At 48.2% G+C, this 20,981-nt stretch overlaps 1 protein-coding gene across 1 annotated transcript in view; it reads right to left on the bottom strand.

Moving 5' to 3' along the window:
* AKAP1 (A-kinase anchoring protein 1) overlaps nucleotides 1–3,338 on the bottom strand; it is a 42,738-nt gene extending 39,400 nt beyond the window's left edge. Inside the window, exon 1 of the mRNA XM_060258779.1 lies at nucleotides 1,975–3,338. Coding sequence (XP_060114762.1) covers nucleotides 1,975–3,301 — 1,327 coding nt within the window. The 5' untranslated portion in view covers nucleotides 3,302–3,338. The remainder of the gene's footprint in view (nucleotides 1–1,974) is intronic.
* Between the last annotated feature and the right edge of the window lie 17,643 nt (nucleotides 3,339–20,981).

Below are 20,981 nucleotides of genomic sequence, written 5' to 3' on the forward strand. Positions count from 1 at the left end.
GGTTTGTCTTTTTTCCCCTTCTTGAAGATGGAGACAACATTCGCCCACCTTCAGTCTTCCAGCACCTCTCCTGTTCTCCAAGAAGTCTCAAAAATAATAGCCAGAGGCTCAGAGATTACATTTGCAAGCTCTTTTAGAACCCTTGGATGCAACCCCCTTCCTACTAAATATTTCTGACCATGGGGGTTTTACCCAGCATAGTTCTAAGTTTATCAAAGTTTGCCTTTCTGAAGTCCAACCTGTAAGTCTGACTATGTATAGCTTTTCCCTTCCCTAAGACTGTAAAATCACATGGTCACTACTGCCCAGGGTGCCCACTATTTCTACTTCTTCAAGTTACGGTAACTCTTCCTTGTTGGTGAGAATAAGATCCAAGATAGCAGATCCCCTTGTTTCCTTCTTCACTTTCTGGAAAAGGAAGTTGTCAGCAAGACAAGTCAGGAATCGACCTGACTCTTCATTTTTAGCAGAGTTGGACTTCCAACAGATGTCTGGGTAATTGAAATCTCCCATGATCACTGTATCCCTTCTCCTGGAGAACTTTGCAATCTGCCGTAGAAGTATCTCCTCCAAGTCGTCTGACTGACTTGGTGGTCTATAGCAGACCCCCACCATGATATCACTGTTATTTCTTACTCCTTTTATTTTTACCAAGGGACTCTCTTTGGTGGTCTCCCATTCAAATACTGACCAGGGCCCCCCCTGCCTGGCTTCCGTGATCAGGCTGGCCTGGGCCCTCCAGCCCCAACTTCACAGAGCTGGGGAGAGAGGGGTCATTCATGGACGCGGCTGCAGAAGACCTTGCAACAATAATATCAAGTAGGTCAAGATCCTGTCTCCATATTGCAGAGAAAACAGCAGCTCACCTAAGGCGACCCTGACAGTTCATGGCAGATGCAAGAATCTCAGGTGCCCGCTCTGCCCAAAACCCTGGAAAGCCACTACCAGTCAGACAACACCGATCTAGAACAGGAGTCTCCCATGTGGGGCCCATTCACACCTTCCCTGGTGCCCACCAAGTGTTTCCAGAAAGTGGGCAGGGCCCAGTGTTCCCTCTAAGCTGAGTTTGTGTGAGCTAGCTCATAGTTTTTTAGTCTCTGGCTCACATGTTTTTGTTTTAGCTCAGGAAAAATGGCCCCAGAGCAAGCTGATTTCTGCAGTAGCTCACAACTTTCATGCTAGGAGCTCATGAAGTAGAATTTTTGCTCATAAGACTCTACAGCTTAGCGGGAACATTGGGCTTTTCCCAGCAGGGCTTCTGATTGGCTGTGCAGATTTTTAAATTGTCACTTCAGCAGCAGCTGTCACCACAGCACGAAGATGTTTACTGCATGGCTGACAGCAAGCTCTTCAAGTTTAAATAATATGTTCATTTAAATATGCACATAACACATACATCCTGTTAAACAGAACTTTTGCTAGTCATGTTGAAAGTTACTATTAGAGTTATGTGTGATCTCCCTCCCTAACATTTTGTGGCCAGCTCCTCTTCCCATGGCAGCCATTTTTGCTCACCGCCCTGCATCAGAACTCCAAAAGGGACCCCCCCCAGACCCCAAAAGCTTGGGGGCCCTGGATCGAGAAGGATCAGAGCTCAGAATATTGAGCAGCTTCATATTCAGACATTTTGAAGAACCCCATCCCTGTGTCACCTTCCCCTCCTTTAGAGTATCTAGGAGCAGTGCCTCAGTGCCCGAACACAAGCGTTTCCACACTGCCCATCAGCAAGAAGTTACTATACAAACCGCACAGCAGAAACGCTCTGTGTCAGTCAGAACATGGGCAGGTTTTACTAAGCCTTTACAAGCTGCAGAGATGCCTCTTGGACAAACGATCCACAACTCTCATGCGTGTCTCTTCCCCACAGCCCTGTAGGCCTGAGTTAATACCAAGAAGGAAGACCCCAAGAGTCTTACCTAACTTGACCTGCTGAGAAAAGCAGACCGATGCAGAAAGGCAGACCAGGACCCTTACCTCCGGAGTGGTCAGCCTCCGCTTCTGCCGGCCACAGCTGCTCGTGCCGCAAGTCCAAGCAGTCCTCTCTCAGCACTCCATTGCTATAGGGCACCTTGTTTTCAGGAAGTGCAGGGGGGGATAGAGGTTTCTTGCTCGGTACAGAACTATGCTCCGAGTCTTTGGCTGTGGACATGTTCAACGAATCCAGCCGTTGCCGTGAAATGGAAGAAGAGCTGTTGTTCAAAAGGTCCTCTGTGCTCGCCGCATCTTCTGAGGCGCATGTGCTGCAGCCAGAACCCTCTGCTGCAACAGGGATCTCTCTCAGCTCCTCTTTATGGCTTCCAGCCACGGCCGGCTCCCCGGCAAGCTGCTCAGCACGAGTGGAGTCCCTGGGCCGGCTGTGACTTGGGTTGGCCAAGAGGCCGTGCACCAAGTGGCTCGAGAACGTGGTGTGATGGTGGGTGTTCTCTTCCAGCAGGGGGGCAGAGCCTGCCGCCTTCTTCTCAGAGACAGAGTCGTGGCCCTTGCCGGACTCCGCTTGACTAACAGCTGCCAAGGACACCCTTTCTAGCGGTTTTTCAATATGGCTGGCTGCCATTTGGCAAAGCCTGTCCGTCATGTCACTGACTGAACTGGAAAGCACTTCCTCGGTGGCTGCCAAGATGACTTGAGAAATTATATGAATGGCTACTTGCTCTATTTTCTCAACTTCCTCTTCGTCCAAGCTTAAGTCTCCAGTTCTCTTCTTCTCCAAACTATTGCCCAACGACTCTTCCAAACAAGGTGATTCCACCAATGGCAGCTGGTTCCCGACCTGACTGGCATCTGCCTTGCCCCCAGCAGTAATGCCAACACTACGGGAGTTGCTGGTCGTTTGTGAGATGAGGGAGGGTTCTTGTGCAGGAAACCCAGGTGCACCTTGGGACACCACCACGATATCGAGTTTTTTACTGTCGTCCTGAAACATGTCGGATTCAGTGGTAGTTCCTGCTGGGACTGGAAGGTCTCCTGAGGAATCCAAGCTCTGAGCTTTCTGCTCCGAAGAGGCTGCCCTTGCAGGGGGTGAACAGTTGGGAGTCAACACTTTAGCAGAACACTCCATTTCTGAAGGCAGAGTAAGCCTGCTGTCAGCTTCAGCCTCCTCTCTAGAGCAAGGTGCTGCGTCTTCCCTACAGTCGGGGCCCACCTTGCAAGAGCCTATCCTACATCCTTCCAAGCTGGTGAAGTCTTGTCGGTCGTGATTGCTGGCACGTTCCTTTTTACGCGATGAAAACCACCACCATCCAATGAGCGCCAGCACTCCGGGGATGGCAAAAGGTAGTAAGGTGCGGAAGCGGAGAGCCATTTTGAGTATCCTCAGCAATTACACCTAGGAGGCAAAACAAGAGAAACCACGTAAGGGCTTTGCATTGTTCTGAGTGTTTCACTGGCACCGCTTTTCGATTGCTTTCCAGATCTAATCAACTAAGAATTCAGGTCTCCAGCAGTTTAGAGATTCTACTGGATGCAGAACCTAAACTCACTTCGACTGCTTCCTTGATGAGCACAGTAGTGGTTGGAGCAGGACTCCCTAATGGGGCACCCACAGACACCAGCCAGTACTTCCCATCATGCTTGCCAAGCTTTTCAGAAAGTGGGCGGGGCCATAGTACAACGGGGCTTGGTTGGCTGCCCTCATGCAAGTAGAAGGGTTTCCCAGGGCTACAACAGCTGCCATAGTGACTGGAGGATCAGGTCTGGGATTTGGGTTCCAACCCCCCTTCTTTCCCCCTTCCTCCCCCAGGAGGCTTTCTTTTGTTCCTTTCTTTAGACTCTGCTTCTGTGATTCTTATGCAAAGTGAGGAGGAAGGTATTGGGTGTGGCTCCACCTCCTGCAGAAGCCATTTTGGATCCCCTCTCACTTCCAAAGGTGCTCACATGGAGGCCCAGGCTGCAGCACTGGAGAGCCAGGCTCAGATCCCCACTCTGCCCTGGAAGCTGCTTGATGACCTTGGGCCAGTCACTCTTAGACTAACCTCCTTCATGAGGATAAAATGGAGAATGATGATGCCTGCTGCTGGGGTCCCCCACACAGGGGAGAAAAGGGACTGCAAACAAGCAGGCATTAAACAGGAAATAAGGCTAGTCAGAGAGTGCCATGGGGAGTGCAGCTGAATGTAGTCAGTGCTACTAAATTGCTTTCGATGTGAGACTTTTAGTTTGTTGTACTTTATTGAATCCTTAATGAACCATCTTGGGCCAGGGCTACTGGCCTCAAGACCTGCCAAATGTGACCAGGTCACAGACTTAGGAGCCCATTTTTGCCCGATGGGGATCATTTTTCCATGAGTGGCTCTGGGCATTTCAGAGGAGTCCAACTCCCAACTGCAGGACTGTCACTGAGAGCACACCGATGCTATGAGGAAGGAGGAGGATTCTGCACGGTCCAGTAGCATTGAAGAGGGGACCAGTGGCCACTGTGCCATTCACACACACTTAAGCTATTCAGAAATGCTGAGCAGCACGGTTTTCAGCAGCACTCCCCCCCCCCACCTGCCCTGCCAAATGTCTCTCTGCAGCAGTTAAATCAGCTCAAAGTGTAAAGCACCATCACCAGATCCCATGAGCAAAGGCTCCGGCTTCTTCCACAGAAGGAATATCAAAGATGCCCCCCCACCCCTTGCAGTAATGAGAAGCAGCTGCCTGGAGGAGCAGCATTACTCACAGCTGATTCAGAGACTCCTGTGAGCCACCTGCTGCAACTCCATTAACAACATTAATGCTCTGCAGCTCCATTCACTCCAACTGAGCTCCTGCAAGACCCCTTCCATTGTCTGCCTCTCCAGCACCATGAGGACTGACAGCTTCAGGCTCTGGGGCTCAAAATGCACCTGCAACTCACCGGCCAGTCAGAGGCAACGTTCTGCTCTGCTCCCACCACCAGGCCCTGCTCAGGAGGTGGGTTCGCTGTGCCGGGGCACGGGGGGCCAACAGAAATGACTCAAGCACCCAAGACATGTTTTCTTTTTTAAAAAGCTAACAAGAAGCAGGCAGTTCGGTTTTGCATAGCGAAACAGCAGGCACAGAAGAGTTAGAGCAGTTCCTCAGTGGAACAGGCTTCCTCCTCAGGATGTGGTGGGCTCCTTCCTTGGAGGTTTCTAAACAGAGGCTAGATGGCCCTCTGACAGCAATGAAGGTCCTGTGAATTTAGGGGGAGGTGTTTGTGAGTTTCCTGCATTGTGCAGGGGGTTGGACTAGACGACCCTGGAGGTCTCTTCCAACTCTAAGATTCTATGACATGTCCTCTCCCTTCCCTGCCATAACCCCAAGACAAAAGGAGGCTGCATAATCCTGCAAGCTGCAGTTTCTCTGCAGAAGGAGATGGCAACTGTCATCTCATTGAAGTGCCGCCAATTCTTAGTATCTCAAAACCTGATTTTAGACTGATTTTTTCAGTGTGGTCTGCTCAGGTGTGATTAAGGTTGATTTGAGCCCATGATGTTGTGCTTTCCTCCTGCGGAGCCTTGGTCTGGCCACAGGAAAGACAAGTTGTGCGGCAGCTGACCTCTAAGTCGCTTCCTGGAGCAACCCCCCTCTCAAGCCATTACAATGAAGAATGATTGTGGGAACTTGCTGAACCTCACATCTTAGAGCACAAAAGCAGGACAAGCCACACCTAGAGAGCCGCTTCCCTTTCTTCTCCATCTGACCAAAAACCACCCCAGAGTTAGGGATTAGCTTTGGCCCATGAAACACTTCAACATTCATCAACCACTCAGGAGACTTGCTACCCTTTCGGCCTCCGCAGTGCCACCCTCAGAATGGCTGATCTGCCAGCTGCCAAAACCAGCAGAGCTCCAGGAGGCACCCTGCAGATCCCAGAAAGCCAGCTGCGCCCAGAACCACAAGATAAACCAAGCCAGCATTGGCAGAGTTGGAACTCCTTGCAAAGAAGAGCCCCTTTCAACATGTAGGTAAGAGAGAGGCAGGCAAATCCAGCTGCCCTGCAAGACAGCCAGTTCAGGCACCAGCCCCTCCCCCTAAGCGGCCCCCCATGTGTGGGAGAATGCATTTCATTGCTGGGATTGAGAATCTCTTGGCCGAAGAGCAGGATGGAACCTTTGCTTGAGACCATAGACCACCACGGTGAGCAGAGAATCACAGAAAGTCTTGAGCAAGTACTGAAAGCATTCTACTCATTTTTTAAAGTTTTGTAGGAGTTTTAGCAGTGGCCCAACAGGCCTTAATCAGCCAGGAATCAGCCTTGAAGAGGTCTTCTAGATTAGTCCAGATGCAACAGACCAGTCAAGCAAGTCTCTCTCACCCACAACCTGGCTCAGTTTTAAGTGATGCCCCGGACAACTTTTATCCAGAGGTTTTTAAAAAGACAAGAGAGGGGGAAAAAACTTCAAGTTGTGGGTTGCAACACAGCCCACATTTGAACATCATGCTTCCTTTGGGTTTCTGCAAGTCATCCAGTCCCCAGGGTGGTGGGAAGCACTGCAGGTGTTCTGTTATGCAGTCACAGGCCACAGACACCTCTGGGGAGTTCTTCACCTCAGGGAATGCAAAATGCCACCTTTGGTAAAAAAGAGCCCAGAGGAGTTCAGCCTGGGGGCACAAGGTCTCCAACTCTGCAAAACCACTCCAGACAAGCCTCCCTTTAGTTGTAGCAGCCAAAGTCAGATAAGGGAAGTCTAGACCTTCCCATCTATCCTTGTGCTAAGTCTGGAAAAAATAACATACAGGAAAATGAGGGAGGGGCCCACTTCTGCTTATGGAGGTTTCTTCCTCAGTAAGTGGGATTCAGCAGTCTCCATTACTGGGAAGGAAACCCATCCAAACAGGTTCAATCACCCACTTTGGGGTGTCACAAGAAACCGGAGTTAAAGATTGCTGCTTCCAAAAATGCTACGCCATGCAAGGGAGGGAGTGCGCAGGTCTGAATGCAACCTACGCCAGAGCAGAGCTTAAGGCTGGTTGTGGCTTCTGCATCTGGAAGATTTCAGTTCTAAAAAGAAAGCGACCCCCTCTCACTGGCCAGGCAGGTTTCTAGCCCTTAAGGAGTCCTTCGGACAGAGGTGAAGTGGGTGGACAAGGACACCTAGTGGCTGGGAGGAGGGGCTGCAGCAGGGGGGCTTCGTGCAGCACACTCTACTTTGCAGCTGTGTTCACCCAGCGGGTTTAAAACAGAAACCGTCCCTTTCTTTAACATTCTTTCAAAGAAAGTAGACTAAAGCTACTTACAACAGGCAACAGAGAGTTTTAAAAAGGTAGCAAGACTTCAGGAACTACTCCAAAAATTCTAAAGAGGAGGGGGATAAAAGACAAGCCAAAGATGTGTGCCCTATAGCAAGAATATGCACCGCAACATCCCCATTCCAAGGATCTGGAACACTTCAGCATGAGCCCCAAAAGGATTCAAAGTAGGGCCCTGCCTGCACCGCAACTCCAGTTCATCCCATCAGGGCCAGAGCTCTCCTCCTCACTGGGGTGCAGGTTCAACACAGACCCATGCAAGTGTGTGGCCCCACCTGGTGGAAGGAGTGTGAAGATGGGGGGGGGGGGCAGGGAGAGAGAGGCAGTACTTGCGCTTGCCAACCAGGAGGGGCTGCCGAGAGAAGCAGAGCAAGAAAACTGCTGCCCTCCCCTCTGTTTTATGGGCTGAGGAACAAGCAACTGGGAGTTGAGATGAGGAGGCATGTGAGGAGGAAGCTGAAAAGAAAGGTAAATACAGTCGAAACTATTGGGGAAGCTTGGAGACTATTTAAAACTATAATCCTAGAAGCTCAGATAAAATATATATATAGGAAAGGCACAAACAGGCATAAGAAAAGGCCTGCATGGTTAACGAACAAAGTAATGGAAGCTGTAAAAGGTAAGAAGGACTCCTTTAAGAGGTGGAAAACCAGTCCAAGTGAGATTAATAAAAGGGAACACAGGCTGTGGCAAATCAAATGCAAGACTGTGATCAGGCAGGCAAAAAGGGACTATGAGGAGCATATTGCAAAAAAACATAAAGACCAACAATAAAAATTTCTTCAAATATATTAGAAGTAGGAAACCAGCCAGGGAGGCAGTGGGGCCCTTGGATGACCATAGGGTAAAAGGATTACTGAAGGAGGATAGGGAAATGGCTGAGAAGCTGAATGCATTTTTTGCCTCCGTCTTCACTGTGGAAGATGAGAAGTGTTTGCCTGCTCTAGAACCACTTATTTTGGAAGGGGTGTTGAAAGACCTGAGTCAGATTGAGGTGACAAAAGAGGAGGTCCTACAACTGATAGACAAATTAAAAACTAATAAGTCACCGGGTCCGGATGGCATACATCCGAGAGTTCTGAAAGAACTCAAAGTTGAACTTGTGAATCTTCTAACAAAAATCTGTAATCTTTCATTGAAATCTGCCTCTGTTCCTGAGGACTGGAAGGTAGCAAATGTCACCCCCATCTTTAAAAAGGGTTCCAGAGGAGATCCGGGATATTACAGGCCAGTCAGTCTGACTTCAATACCGGGAAAGTTGGTAGAAACCATTATCAAGGACAGAATGAGTAGGCACACTGATGAACATGGGTTATTGAGGAAGACTCAGCATGGGTTCTGTAAGGGAAGATCTTGCCTCACTAACCTGTTACATTTCTTTGAGAGGGTGAACAAACACGTGGACAAAGGAGACCCGATAGATGTTGTTTACCTTGACTTCCAGAAAGCTTTTGATAAAGTTCCTCATCAAAGGCTCATTAGAAAGCTTGAGAGTCATGGAGTAAAAGGACAAGTCCTCTTGTGGATCAAAAACTGGCTGAGTAATAGTATAGTGAGAGAGTGAGTATAAATGGGCAGTCTTCGCAGTGGAGGATGATAAGCAATGGGGTGCCGCAGGGCTCGGTACTGGGTCCCATGCTCTTTAACTTGTTCATAAATGATTTAGAGTTGGGAGTGAGCAGTGAAGTGGCCAAGTTTGCGGATGACACTAAATTGTTCAGGGTGGTGAGAACCAGAGAGGATTGTGAGGAACTCCAAAGGGATCTGTTGAGGCTGGGTGAGTGGGCGTCAACGTGGCAGATGCAGTACAATGTGGCCAAGTGCAAAGTAATGCACATTGGGGCCAAGAATCCCAGCTACAAATACAAGTTGATGGGGTGTGAACTGGCAGAGACTGACCAAGAGAGAGATCTTGGGGTCGTGGTAGATAACTCACTGAAAATGTCAAGACAGTGTGCGTTTGCAATAAAAAAGGCCAACACCATGCTGGGAATTATTAGGAAGGGAATTGAAAACAAATCAGCCAGTATCATAATGCCCCTGTATAAATCGATGGTGCGGTCTCAATGGGAGTACTGTGTGCAGTTCTGGTCGCCGCACCTCAAAAAGGATATTATAGCATTGGAGAAAGTCCAGAAAAGGGCAACTAGAATGATTAAAGGGCTGGAACACTTTCCCTATGAAGAAAGGTTGAAACGCTGGGGGCTCTTTAGCTTGGAGAAACGTCGACTGCAGGGAGACATGATAGAGGTTTACAAGATAATGCATGGGATGGAGAAAGTAGAGAAAGAAATACTTTCCCTTTCTCACAATACAAGAACTTGTGTGCATTCGATGAAATTGCTGAGCAAGACAGGTTAAAACGGATAAAAGGAAGTACTTCTTCACCCAAAGGGTGATTAACATGTGGAATTCACTGCCACAGGAGGTGGTGGCGGCCACAAGCATAGCCAGCTTCAAGAGGGGGTTAGATTAAAAATATGGAGCAGAGGTCCATCAGTGGCTATTAGCCACAGTGTGTGTGTGTGTGTGTGTGTGTATATATATACAAATATATCAATTTTGGGGAGTACTAAAAAAAAGACACTCCTACAAACTACTTTGCATTTCAAATGAGTTAAATACTTCTAACTACAAGGCAGGCATGTTATAGACATACACAGCTCTTAAACCCACAACGTCTTTCTGACCCTAGAACAGGGGTGTCAAACTTACAGCCTGCGGGCTGCAACCAGCCTGCCCAAGGATTTAATCAGTCCCGCAGCTCTTTTCTCCCCCTTCCTGTTCTCCCCCTCCGAAGCTCCCAGCTCCTTCTCCCTTGTCTTTACCAGCTTCAGCAGGAAGCTCCTCTGGGCTTGCAAAGCAAATGTGGAATGGATTTTCCATTAATGTCCAGAGTAGTCTATCAGGGTCCTGAGACCTTAATGGAAAATCCACTCTGCGTTTTCCTTGCAACTTTGTCTGTTCATTCCAATGAAGTGGAGCTCAAGTAATTTCACTTTCCAGCATTTCCAGCAGTATGGCCAAGTAATCAAGTAGTTTCAGTTTCCAGCATTTGTATGGCCAGTTAAAGCTGTTGTTTGCTGGAGTGGTGGTCTTCCAAATAAAGGCTTGATGCTTTCAGCCAGTTTGTCTCTGCTGAATGGACCAGAGAACTGGTGCCCATTGAGTACTCTAATCAGGGAACCCACAGCCAAAGGGGGATATTATACTGGAGAGCCATTGCCAAGTTGAGTGGAGGAGGGGGAAGGAGAAGTTTGCAATGCCCAGCCATTTCATGTTTCCTAGGCTCAGAGCATTTTATATTTTTAGTTTCTGCTGTGATCCTTGTGCTTTTTCTTGATGTTTTATTTTTAAAACTGCATTGCCAAATCCCACTTCCCTCACCTTTCCATTTTAAACAATATGTTGCAAGAGTTTTAAGCATGTTTGTATTTTAAGTAAGGTAATATATTTAATTGTATTCATTGGTATCCTTTATAAAGTTTATATCTCCACTACCTGGCATTATATTTTATGACAGGGGTTTTTTTTGGGGGGGGGGGACGGGGGGGTTGCGCAAGATGATTGCCTTCTGGGACTGGAAAATACAGACTTGCATACACAGTTCACAGCAGAGCAAGTGACTGAATGCTTAACCCCCCATCAGAATACGCTGAACCCATTCCATTATACAGCCACCTTTACTGAGTCTCAAGCTCCTACCCAGCATGCAACACCCCCACTTTCCACCTAGAGAACCCCCCCACAGCTGGTCAAATCTGAGGTTACAATCAACAGCCATGATCTTCATTTGCAGGACCCCTCCCAACAAAGGTCATGGATTTGCAGGTAAGTGAGCCTAGCACTTCTACAGACTTCCAAACACTTATTGCAGACTGCTCTGTAGAAGGCAGAGACTTCAGTGACAACCTGGCCCAAATCTGTGGGTGACCTCACATGGCGGTTTCATGTTAAATGCTAAAGAGTGCTTTCCCTATTGTGACTGAGGAAGTTCGTCCAAATACTTTCTTTTCCATGTTACAGAATCTGGTTTTTACCTTCAGCTTTTCCTCCACCTCCCAGATGGCAAAGATTAAAGTCGTATGTGCTGTAGGGTCATCTGGCATAGCAGTGGGCAACCTTTTCTCATGTACTGGGTAGACCTGCAATTTTTGTTACAGAAAATAGATATAATTATACTTTCAAATTCCATAATTTATTTTATTTCTTGTCATTCACAGCCCGCCTTTCTCGCAGGGATTGAAGGCAGAGCACAGAGAGCAAGTCCGGGCAATCGACACAGCGGGGCATTCAGCAAACAAGGCAGCAGCATCAGGATTGTAGAAATCTGGAATATGCTAATAATTCAGTGGTCTGTTCAAAGTCATAAATTACACATTTCAGATTGTCAAGTCAGTAAAAATAGTATGTTTGATGGGAAAATAACTACACTTTCCGTTCTCCCCAAACTTTCCACCACCACCCCCGCCCCAAACAGTCTTCCCCCCTCCCAGCTTCAAAATGTCCAGAAATTTCACATCACTAGGCTTGACAGGAAAGATGCTGGGCAACTAAAAGTGATGTGAAACTGCCCAGCATGCTGCACAATTACCAGAAAATCAGCTTATTGCACACAAGTTGGCATCCAAACCCAATTCAGAAAAAAAGCCTTCTCTTCTGAAATTATTCATTCTAGCAGGCAGCATTATATTTTTGGCAAGGCAAGAAAGGTTTGGGGAATGTTTTGCACATCTCCGGGGAAGAGCAAGCCAGCCACAAATTTAGGTGCTTCACACCACATGCACTGCCTGTCACACTGCTTGTGCGGAGGCTCCCTTTGAGTTATAAAAAGCCAAGGCAGGGCATTCCTTTCCTTAACAGAGGAGAACCGGCAGGCCTGGTGGGTGGAATGCAGGACGGGGATGAAACAGCTGTCCATTCAGGGAGCTGCTCACTCAAGCGCTGGCCCACAGTTCTCCCCTACAAGAGGCAGCGAGAGCCAGACTCTGTCCTTGGAGGCACTGAAGGTTGCAAGTTACTCCCTGGGAAACGAATGCTGACGCCTGGGGGTCTTCTCAGCTTGAGAAACTGGTGCTGGGGGAAATCACATGATACCCTTAACAGGGAAAACACGAGTGCCAAGCTAGAGCCCTTCTCCTGAACAGGCTAATATTATACATGGAGGGAGCCTGTTTGGTATGGAGGAATACTGGTTATGAAAATCCAGCTACGTTCTAGACCTGGGGTCACCCAGCCTCAATCACAACAAGACACACACACACAACACGGCAAAAGAAACCTGTCTCAGGGTTGTGACCAGTGGTGGTCATTGAGCATAACTGGACTTCAATTCTGCAGCAAATGCACAGAAAAATCTGCATGAATTTGACCTGCTGCCATTCTGTTCTGGTGGCAAGTTAGGAATTCTTGAAAAATCCCAGGGTTTCCCCCCAAAGCCATAAAACAAACAAGACCTTGAGGAGAGGCCGGGCAGGAGAGGGGATGAAATATCCACAACTGGAGGAATGAAATGGAGCAGGAGCAAGGGCAGAGGTGGAAGAAGGCTGTCTGCTCAAGCTCGCTATCTGGGTTCTTCTATTGCTTGCACTTGTCCAGAAATCTTGATACAGCCATGAGGACTAGCAACATGTAATGCTGGGCAGTGCCTCTCAATTCTGGATACAGTGCTGGTTCCGGATTTTAAAAAATGACTTTGTTTTGAAGCTTGTCTAGAGCCATAGCGATTCTTCAAGAAATCAACTTCCCCACAGAATGACAGATTACATATTACACCTGTTACAACTGTCCTGAGGGATTTTTTGTGAGGGGGAGAGAGAGATGTGTAAAGCCACACAAAATTAAAATGCTATCCAAGTAGGAACCCACTCACTGGGCCAATGGCTTGCCCACTTTCCTGAGACAGGTACCATGTGAGAATCATAGAGCTGGAAGAGGCTTCCAGGGTCATCTAGTCCAACCCCCTGCACAATGCAAGAGACTCACAAATACACCCCCCCGTGACCCCCATTCCATGCCCAGAAAATGACAAATAACAACCCTGCAGAAAAATTGCTTCCTGACCCCAAAGTGGCAATCAGCCTTTCCTTGGGTGTGTAAAGAAAGAGCCACGAGAACTAAGCACTTATCCTCCCTGACCTCCCTCAGTCCACAGAATCAGCATTGCTGTCAAGGTGGCCCTCTAGCCTCTGATTAAACACCTCCAAAGGAGGAGAGCCCACCACCTCCCAAGGAAGCCTGTCCCACTGAGGAATCAATATAACTGTCAGGAAGTTCTTCCTAATATTCAGCCAGAAACTCTTTTGATTTAATTTCAACCTATTGGTTCCAGTTCAACCTTCTGGGGCAACAGAAAACAATTCCACACCATCCATGATATGACAGCCCTTCAAGTACTTGGTGATCTTCTCAGCCATGTCCTCTCCAGGTTAAACATACCCAGTTTCTTCAATCTTTCTGCACAGGACTTGGTCTCCAGACCCCTCACCATCTTTTTCACCCTCCTCTGGACACATTCCAGCTTGTCTATACCCTCCTTAAATTGTGGTGCCCCAAACTAAGCACAATACTCTAGGTGAGGTCTAACTAGAGCCCAGTAAAGTGATACCATCACTTCATGTGATCTGGACACTGTACTTCTGTTGATACACGACATGTGAAGGGCTACCAGGCTAATGTGACAGAATGTTGATCCTCACAAGCATTCCCATGGCAAACAAAAACTAGCAAGTCAGGGAGGTTTTGTGGGAAGCTTCCTAACAACACGGAGTCCCACCTCACCAAGAGCTCCATCACACAACCATCTCTCAGCTGTTCCACAGAAATATCCCAAGGCTGTGGTGAAGAAGGCTGGGCTATCCACATTTCTGAAGGCCATCAGCCAACAGAACATTGAACACAGGGCAAAAGAGTTCTTCCACTGAGAGTGGACTTCAGATCAAGTGTCTGGACTTAAAACACAGCTCCAATTCCTCATCCCTGCTAGCAGACCTACCCCATAACATGAGTTTGGTTAACCTGGTAGACGTCTCACTGCAGTGAGTTCTACACATTAAACCTCTGCTGCACTTCCTTTTATCTGTCCTGAATAAAACTGACCAACAACTTCATCAAGTGACCAGGTTTATTACCATAAAATGATACGCTTCTCCCCCTCCCTGCACCTTCTTCCTAAAGGGGGGGGGGGTCCAGTCTCTACTTCACCTGCTACAGAAGCAGTAAATGCAACCCCTCCACCAACTCCCACACTGAACGGCCAGACCTGCAGCATGTGGGGCCTTATAAGGCCAAAAATGTTAAGCAGTGTTGCATTTTCAGAAGCTGAACAGCAGCTCTGCCCAAGATCCAACAAGGAAAAAAAGCTGGCTGATGTTTACCTCAGGCACTACGCAAAGACCTCCATGGCAGCTGAGCCTCAGAAGGCGGCTTGGCCGAGAAGCCTGAAAGGGCTGCCTGGGCTTGTAACAGGCACACAGCTCTGTGCTTGGCAAGACCACAGAGTGCTCTGAGCGGCGAAGAGCAGGTCGTCTGGGCACCTCCGCTGCAGAATGCTCACACTTCTCTGCTGCTTCTGCACTGGAAGGACGAGAACCAGGGGCAAGGTTAGAATCTGCACAGCTGGGCATCTACCGAGGGCCCCAATCTTGGCAGAGGATCCTGCAGGAGGGTCTGGCTCTTGCCTCCCTCCAGGGCCATCCCCAATTAGCCCCTGCAACACTGCCCACAACTTCCTTGCCCCTTGCCATCAGTGGGTTTTTTAAAAAGTATGATTCACACACCAATCCCTCCAAGCTAGGGGCAGATGGGAGCTATGACTGGGAAAGTTAAGCATCCATGCTTTTGTCGGGGGGGGGGGGGCGAGCCTCTAACAGCAGGGCCCCCCAAACCATGCCCCCAGCACAAATAAAACAACAACACAGAGCCAGCCGCGATCAGGGTAGCAAGAATTGCAGGGCGTGGCACAGCCAAATTCAACAAGCTCAAGAACATCTATAAACACAGGAAGCTGCCTCGTGAAGACCAACTAGTGATCCACCTGACACAGCATCCTCTTCGTCGCATTGTCCCACACCCACCTGTCTGTTGCTTTTAACCAAGAATAAGTAGCTACTATGGAAGGAAGGTTCATGCATCTGAAGGGATTTTTCACTTACAAGAAAAGCTTATGCTGAAATAAATATGACTCTTTATACAGCCACCAAGCTCTTGTTAGTCTGTTGCAGAAAAACAAAACATTAGTAACCCGCTGGGATTAAGTAGGATCTCCTGTGACTGACACCAGTTCTCCAGGGCCCATGGCTGAAAGGGGTCTTTCAGCACATAACACGTGTGCTCTAGCACTGGGCCACGGCATCATGGATGCGCATGGATCACCCACCCAGCCTGTACAGGATGCTAGTTCAGTCCTGTTGGTTTGTCTCTGCCACTTGCTGCAGGAGTTAAAATGGTATATTGCATACAACTGGAGCAGACCCTGCAGAACCTTGTCAGTACACAGAATTTGGAGGGCTATGCGATGCACAACGTTCATACTCTGAAGGGGGGAAAAATCCTTGTACTGCATTCCTCAGCAGCTAATGTGGAATAGCAATTCAGAGTGTTGTGCTCCAACAACTGAGGACCCCCGGGTTCAACTCCCCACTCTGCCATGCAAGTTCACTGGACAACTCTGGGCCAGCCTCCCTCACAGGGGTGTTGTGGAAGCCAAGCTCCAAGTTGCTCTGGGTCTCCACTGGGGAGAAAAGTGTAAAGACAATGCTGGCATTTGCCACACACAACAAGCCACGTTTCTACTCACGCCAAGCCCTTCCAGCGTCATAAGCCGACTTGAGTTTCCCAAGGGGGGAAAGTGGCTCAAAAGTGTTTGAATAAATAAAATATTCAGTGGAAAATAATGGGGAAAACAGAAGCAAAGGAATAGTTTTGAAGGAAAGAAGAGCCCAGGAGACACAGGACCCTACATGGCCACTGGGTCACTCCTCCTTTGTGCGTGTGCCAAGAGTTGCCCAGCAGCTTCCCAAGGAGGACCCTACAAATGAATGACCTCCCAAGCCTCCTCCTGTCAAGTCCTGCTCAGATCTTGCAAAGGGAGCCCATCCATCTCCAGCCGGGTCGTCTTCTTCCCCCGCTGCCTCCGACTCTTCCTAGCACAATTGCCCTTTCCAGTGACCCTCACCTTCTCATCATGTGACCAAAGTGAAATAGCCCCAGTGAAGTCATTTTAGCATCTAGGGAGAGCTCAGGCTTGATTGGATCCAGACCCCACGGATTGGTCTTTTGAGCAACTATCTGTAAACTCTCCTCCAACATCACCTTTCAAGTGAATCAACTTTGTTCCTGCCAGCTGTCTTCATTGTCCAGCTTTGACACACATACAGAGTAATCAGGCATATCATGGCATGAACTAGATCAGGTTACGAGGGCTGGAACTCATCTGTTACGAGGGCTGGATCTGACATAAGGGCCACTTTCTTGGCCTGGGCCATGCGTGCCATAAAATTTCACAAGACGTATCGGAGACATAAACTTTATAAAGATGATTTCAGATGCCAAATGGCAATGGGTGAATGACAACAGGAGGGTGGATTGTATTAGGTGTGATATGCAGAGGTAGCAGGCATGGAGAAATCAGCATTGGCAATGAGACAGGAAACCGAGGTCTCCGTTCTGTCCGGAGGATGCAAAGAATCAAGGGACATAAGTCTGATAGTAGAAACCACAATATTCAGTTGCTGGCCTAAGAACAGCAAAGGAATTTCAAAGGGAAATTAGAGAGAATGCTGAATTGACAACACTTTCTGCTGGACTGAACTGAGACCCAGTGATAATGGGGGCTATCATCATTTGGCATCTGAAATCACTCCACTCTCCAAGAGAAAAGGGTTCTAATTCCTAACCAGGGTCTTTCTGAAATAATAAAATACAGATAGGAACAGAGAAATCCAATTAAAAAAAAAATCCGGATAAGCCAAAATGAATTCCTCAATTTAAATTGTGCTTGTCAGAAGAACCACCCCCCGAAGTATGTTTCCACACAAAAGCTTATACCTGGAATAAAATGTTATTGTCTTAAAGCTGCCATGGGACTCCGACTTTGTCTTCTTTTTTCCTTTCTCCCCCTCTCTTCTTCCCCAAGAGGAGCAGCCCCAGAGAAGGAAGCAGAAGCTCTGTGTGCATGAGGAGAGAGAGAGAGGTAGGCTTGTCTTTGTGTCTCTCCCGCACGAAGCAGGAAGCAGCCACTGAGGGAGTTCTGCCTGTGTATGTGTGTGCTGAGAGAGAGAGAGGCAAGAGGCAGGAAGCAAAGAGCCACCAAGGGAGCTGGGGGGTGGGGGGGGGGGGAAAGCAAGCTCTGGTGTGGCTGTAGTAGCAGCCCTGAAAAAAGAAACAGGAGAAGGAAGTTGCTAATGGGCTGGACTTCAGCCCTGTGGGGGCTGGATCCATCCCATGGGCTGTATGTTTGACACCCCTGAATTAGACGACCTTGGTTGCCAGTGTCACAGCCTTATGCTTAAGAACCTTCATGGCTGCCCTTAATGGAGACAAGGAACAGAAGATCTTGAATAGCTTCAATGCCTTCATCATCCACCTTAAAGTTGTACAACTCCTCAGTTAGTCGTTACTTTTGTTTTCTTGATGTTCAGCTGTAATCCTGCTTTGGCACTTTCTGCTTTAACCTTCAGCGAAAGTTGACTAGTAGGAGTCTCAAGTCTCTACTGTTTTCTGTCAGTAGCTTTTGTATCACTGCAGAATTAGAAAGATGGCCCAACACAATGCCCAGGAATGCTCTTGCCTGGACAGAGACAGGCTAGATAGGACCATGAAAAAACAAAAGTCACACGAGGGCTGAGGAATTTTTCCATGTTAAAAATAGCCCAAGGGCACATGGGCTGCCTTATAAGCCAACAGAAGCTGGAGATTCCAGAGGAGATAGGTACTGAGTTAAGTTAAGGCAAAAGGGGGAGAGCCGTCATTTTAATCTCTCATCCTGAAGACCCCCCCGCCACTTCATCAATAGTTTGGCTACCCTAAGGTGGGCTGAGACTCAAGGTAAGATCCAGACCAAAAGCCCGGCACGTTGCTGGTGCTTTGAAGGAGATCTCCTGGTTAATCCGAACCCCAGAGAAACAGTGGCCCCATTGGCATGCCACAGCTGCAGATTTTATTTATTCTATAACTTATACCCCGCCCTTCCCATAAAATGGCTCAGGGCGGCTTACAGCAACCGATAAAACAATAAAACAAAGTACAGAATTATTACAATTAAAAAATCGAAGCATTTAAAAATCTAAAAACCTTAAATTCTTAACATTAAAACTATTCAATATAATTCACTGAAGTCTAATAAGCTACATTTATCCAGTCAGGCATAGGCTAACCGGAAGAGGGTTGTCTTACAGGCCCTGCGGAACTGAGTAAGATCCCGCAGGGCCCTCACCTCTTCTGGTAGCTGGTTCCACCATGTAGGGGCCATTGTAGAAAAGGCCCTGTCTCTAGTTGTCTTGAGACGGACTTCCTTAGGCCCGGGGATGGTGAGAAGTTTTTGAGTCCCAGACCTCAGTACTCTCTGGGGAACATGTGGGGAGAGATGGTCCCTCAGGTAGGCAGGTCCCAGGCCATATAGGGCTTTAAAGGTAATGACCAGCACCTTGTACCGGACTCTTCTAAGCACTGAACTTCCAGGGGCTCAGAAGGTGCAACGCTGCTTAAAATGGCACAGACTTGCTTTCAGACACATTAGCAGCAATACAAGAAATGGCCATTCCTAGGCAGGAAAAAGTCAGCATTAGACTGTAAACAAAAGCTCTTCCTCCTTTATTTAGCCTAGTTACAAGTCTGCCTTTCTCCCACATGGCACAAAGGCAGGTAACTTGCTCAGTCCTGAACAAAATGAAGTTATGGTTTTAATATTTATTCATTTTGTATCCCACCTTTCTTCTGGCAAACTTGGAGTGGCATACATAATCCTGCCCTGACCAAAAAGAATATCATTGCTCAGTGGGGATTTGAACCCAGGTTCTAGAGAAACACGTCCATCACGCTAATACTTCTTGAGCCATTCTAGCCAAGCAATACCAAGACAGCTGCTTTGAATGCCTTCAGGTGATCTTGGGCTTGAGTCCAGGCTAGCACTTCCGTAGGCACAAGGACTTCCACGTGCAGAACATGATTTTCCCACCTCACTCCTCCCACAGTGCCCCTGGATTTCCTATTATGGGGGGCCCCAGGAACTTCAGGGAGCATTTTTGGACTCCAACAGGACGGGGGGAAACAGGCACTGCAAGCAGAAGTCCTTTCACCTGTATGAGCATCTAACTGGGATCCAGCCTCATAAAACCAGTTTTAAAAAATTGTTTTTTAAACCCACATTAAGGGCCAGGAAATGGAATAGAAAGTAATGCACTCAAAGTCAGTGGAACAAGCTGGCACTTTAAGATGCAAGCAGTTTTATTCTTCTAGCAGACAACTCAATCGCAACCTACTTTTAATAGTATACTGCACAGCTGCGTTATTTGGGGATGGAATAGAGCCTGCAAAATGTACTTTGCCCTGTACTATACAAATAAAGCACTCTAGGATTAAAGCAAACACAGACAACGGAAGGGCGAGCAGCAAACAAAAGGTGGTTTGGCCCAGAGGCTGGGGCTGCTCAGCTTGAGGAGCCAAGCTCATTTCAGCAGAAAGCTCCCTTGACTTAAGACTTGCAATTAAAACACTCGAGTGCAATTAAGCACTATTCACTCTGTTGGGTGTCCCATTGCAAGGTGTCTCGACTGGCACAAGACATGCCAAGAAGGAACAGCTGCCAACTTGCACAATTTGGGAACCTCAGACCTATGGGGCCAAAGAAGGCCCCTGACCCAATCTTAAGTGGGCCCTACAGCACCTCCACAAGGCCTCCTCTTTTGTTATATCTCTGACTGACTTTTCAGCCAACTCCAGCTTCACATAGAACTCAAGTTACAGGAGATGCAAGTGCTCTCCCCCTCCTCGGCCACCAGCGTTCTTGATGCTCTCCTCAGTCCGGGTTAGGTAACATTATGGGGCCTGATTCAGCCTTCAAAGGGTGGGGCCAGCACGCCTGCCCCCTTCAGAACTCTCACTCCAGTTTTATCACTGTCAGAGGCACAGAAATCGAAGGTAGACTCAGCCTGTACTCAGCCACCCACCAACGCTGGCCTACCTGGCAGGGCTGCTGTGGGGAAATTACATGATGTGCTTGGAATGTTCACTGTGCCATATAAACACTCATTCTATTATTTATTATATTTGATTTTAGACAGCCATCCCTCATAGGACAGGGCTCAAGACAGAAATTTTAGATAAAACTTTTTTAAAAATCATGAAAAATATACAATAAATTACCAACCAGACGGCAATGAACTGCCAAAGCATGCCGCTCCCTCATGAGGGAAAGGCAGGAGAAGCTGGACTGCCAGCCAGGTGGGTAACCATCGCTACCCTCAATCAAATGCCTGCAGAACATCTCGGTCTTACTTGCCCTGTGGAGCCGCATTAAAGCCCACAGGGAAGTGACACCACCCAGCAGAGAGTTCCACCGAGTTGGGGCCAATGCTGAAAAGGCTCCAGCACTGGTGGAGGAGAGCCAGATGTCTCTTGGGCCAGGAACCACCAGCCAGTTCTTATCAGCCGAGCACAGCACGCTCTGCGGGGGGGGGGGGGGTGTCCTGATCCCTGACCATTTAGGGCCTTTAACTGGAAACCAGTGCAGCTCACGGAGCACAGGCTGAAGATGTGCCACGTGTCGTGTCCCTGAGAGGACCCAGGCT

This window comes from Heteronotia binoei, chromosome 18 (genome assembly GCF_032191835.1).
Source record: "Heteronotia binoei isolate CCM8104 ecotype False Entrance Well chromosome 18, APGP_CSIRO_Hbin_v1, whole genome shotgun sequence".
In the NCBI taxonomy this organism is placed as follows: domain Eukaryota; kingdom Metazoa; phylum Chordata; class Lepidosauria; order Squamata; family Gekkonidae; genus Heteronotia; species Heteronotia binoei.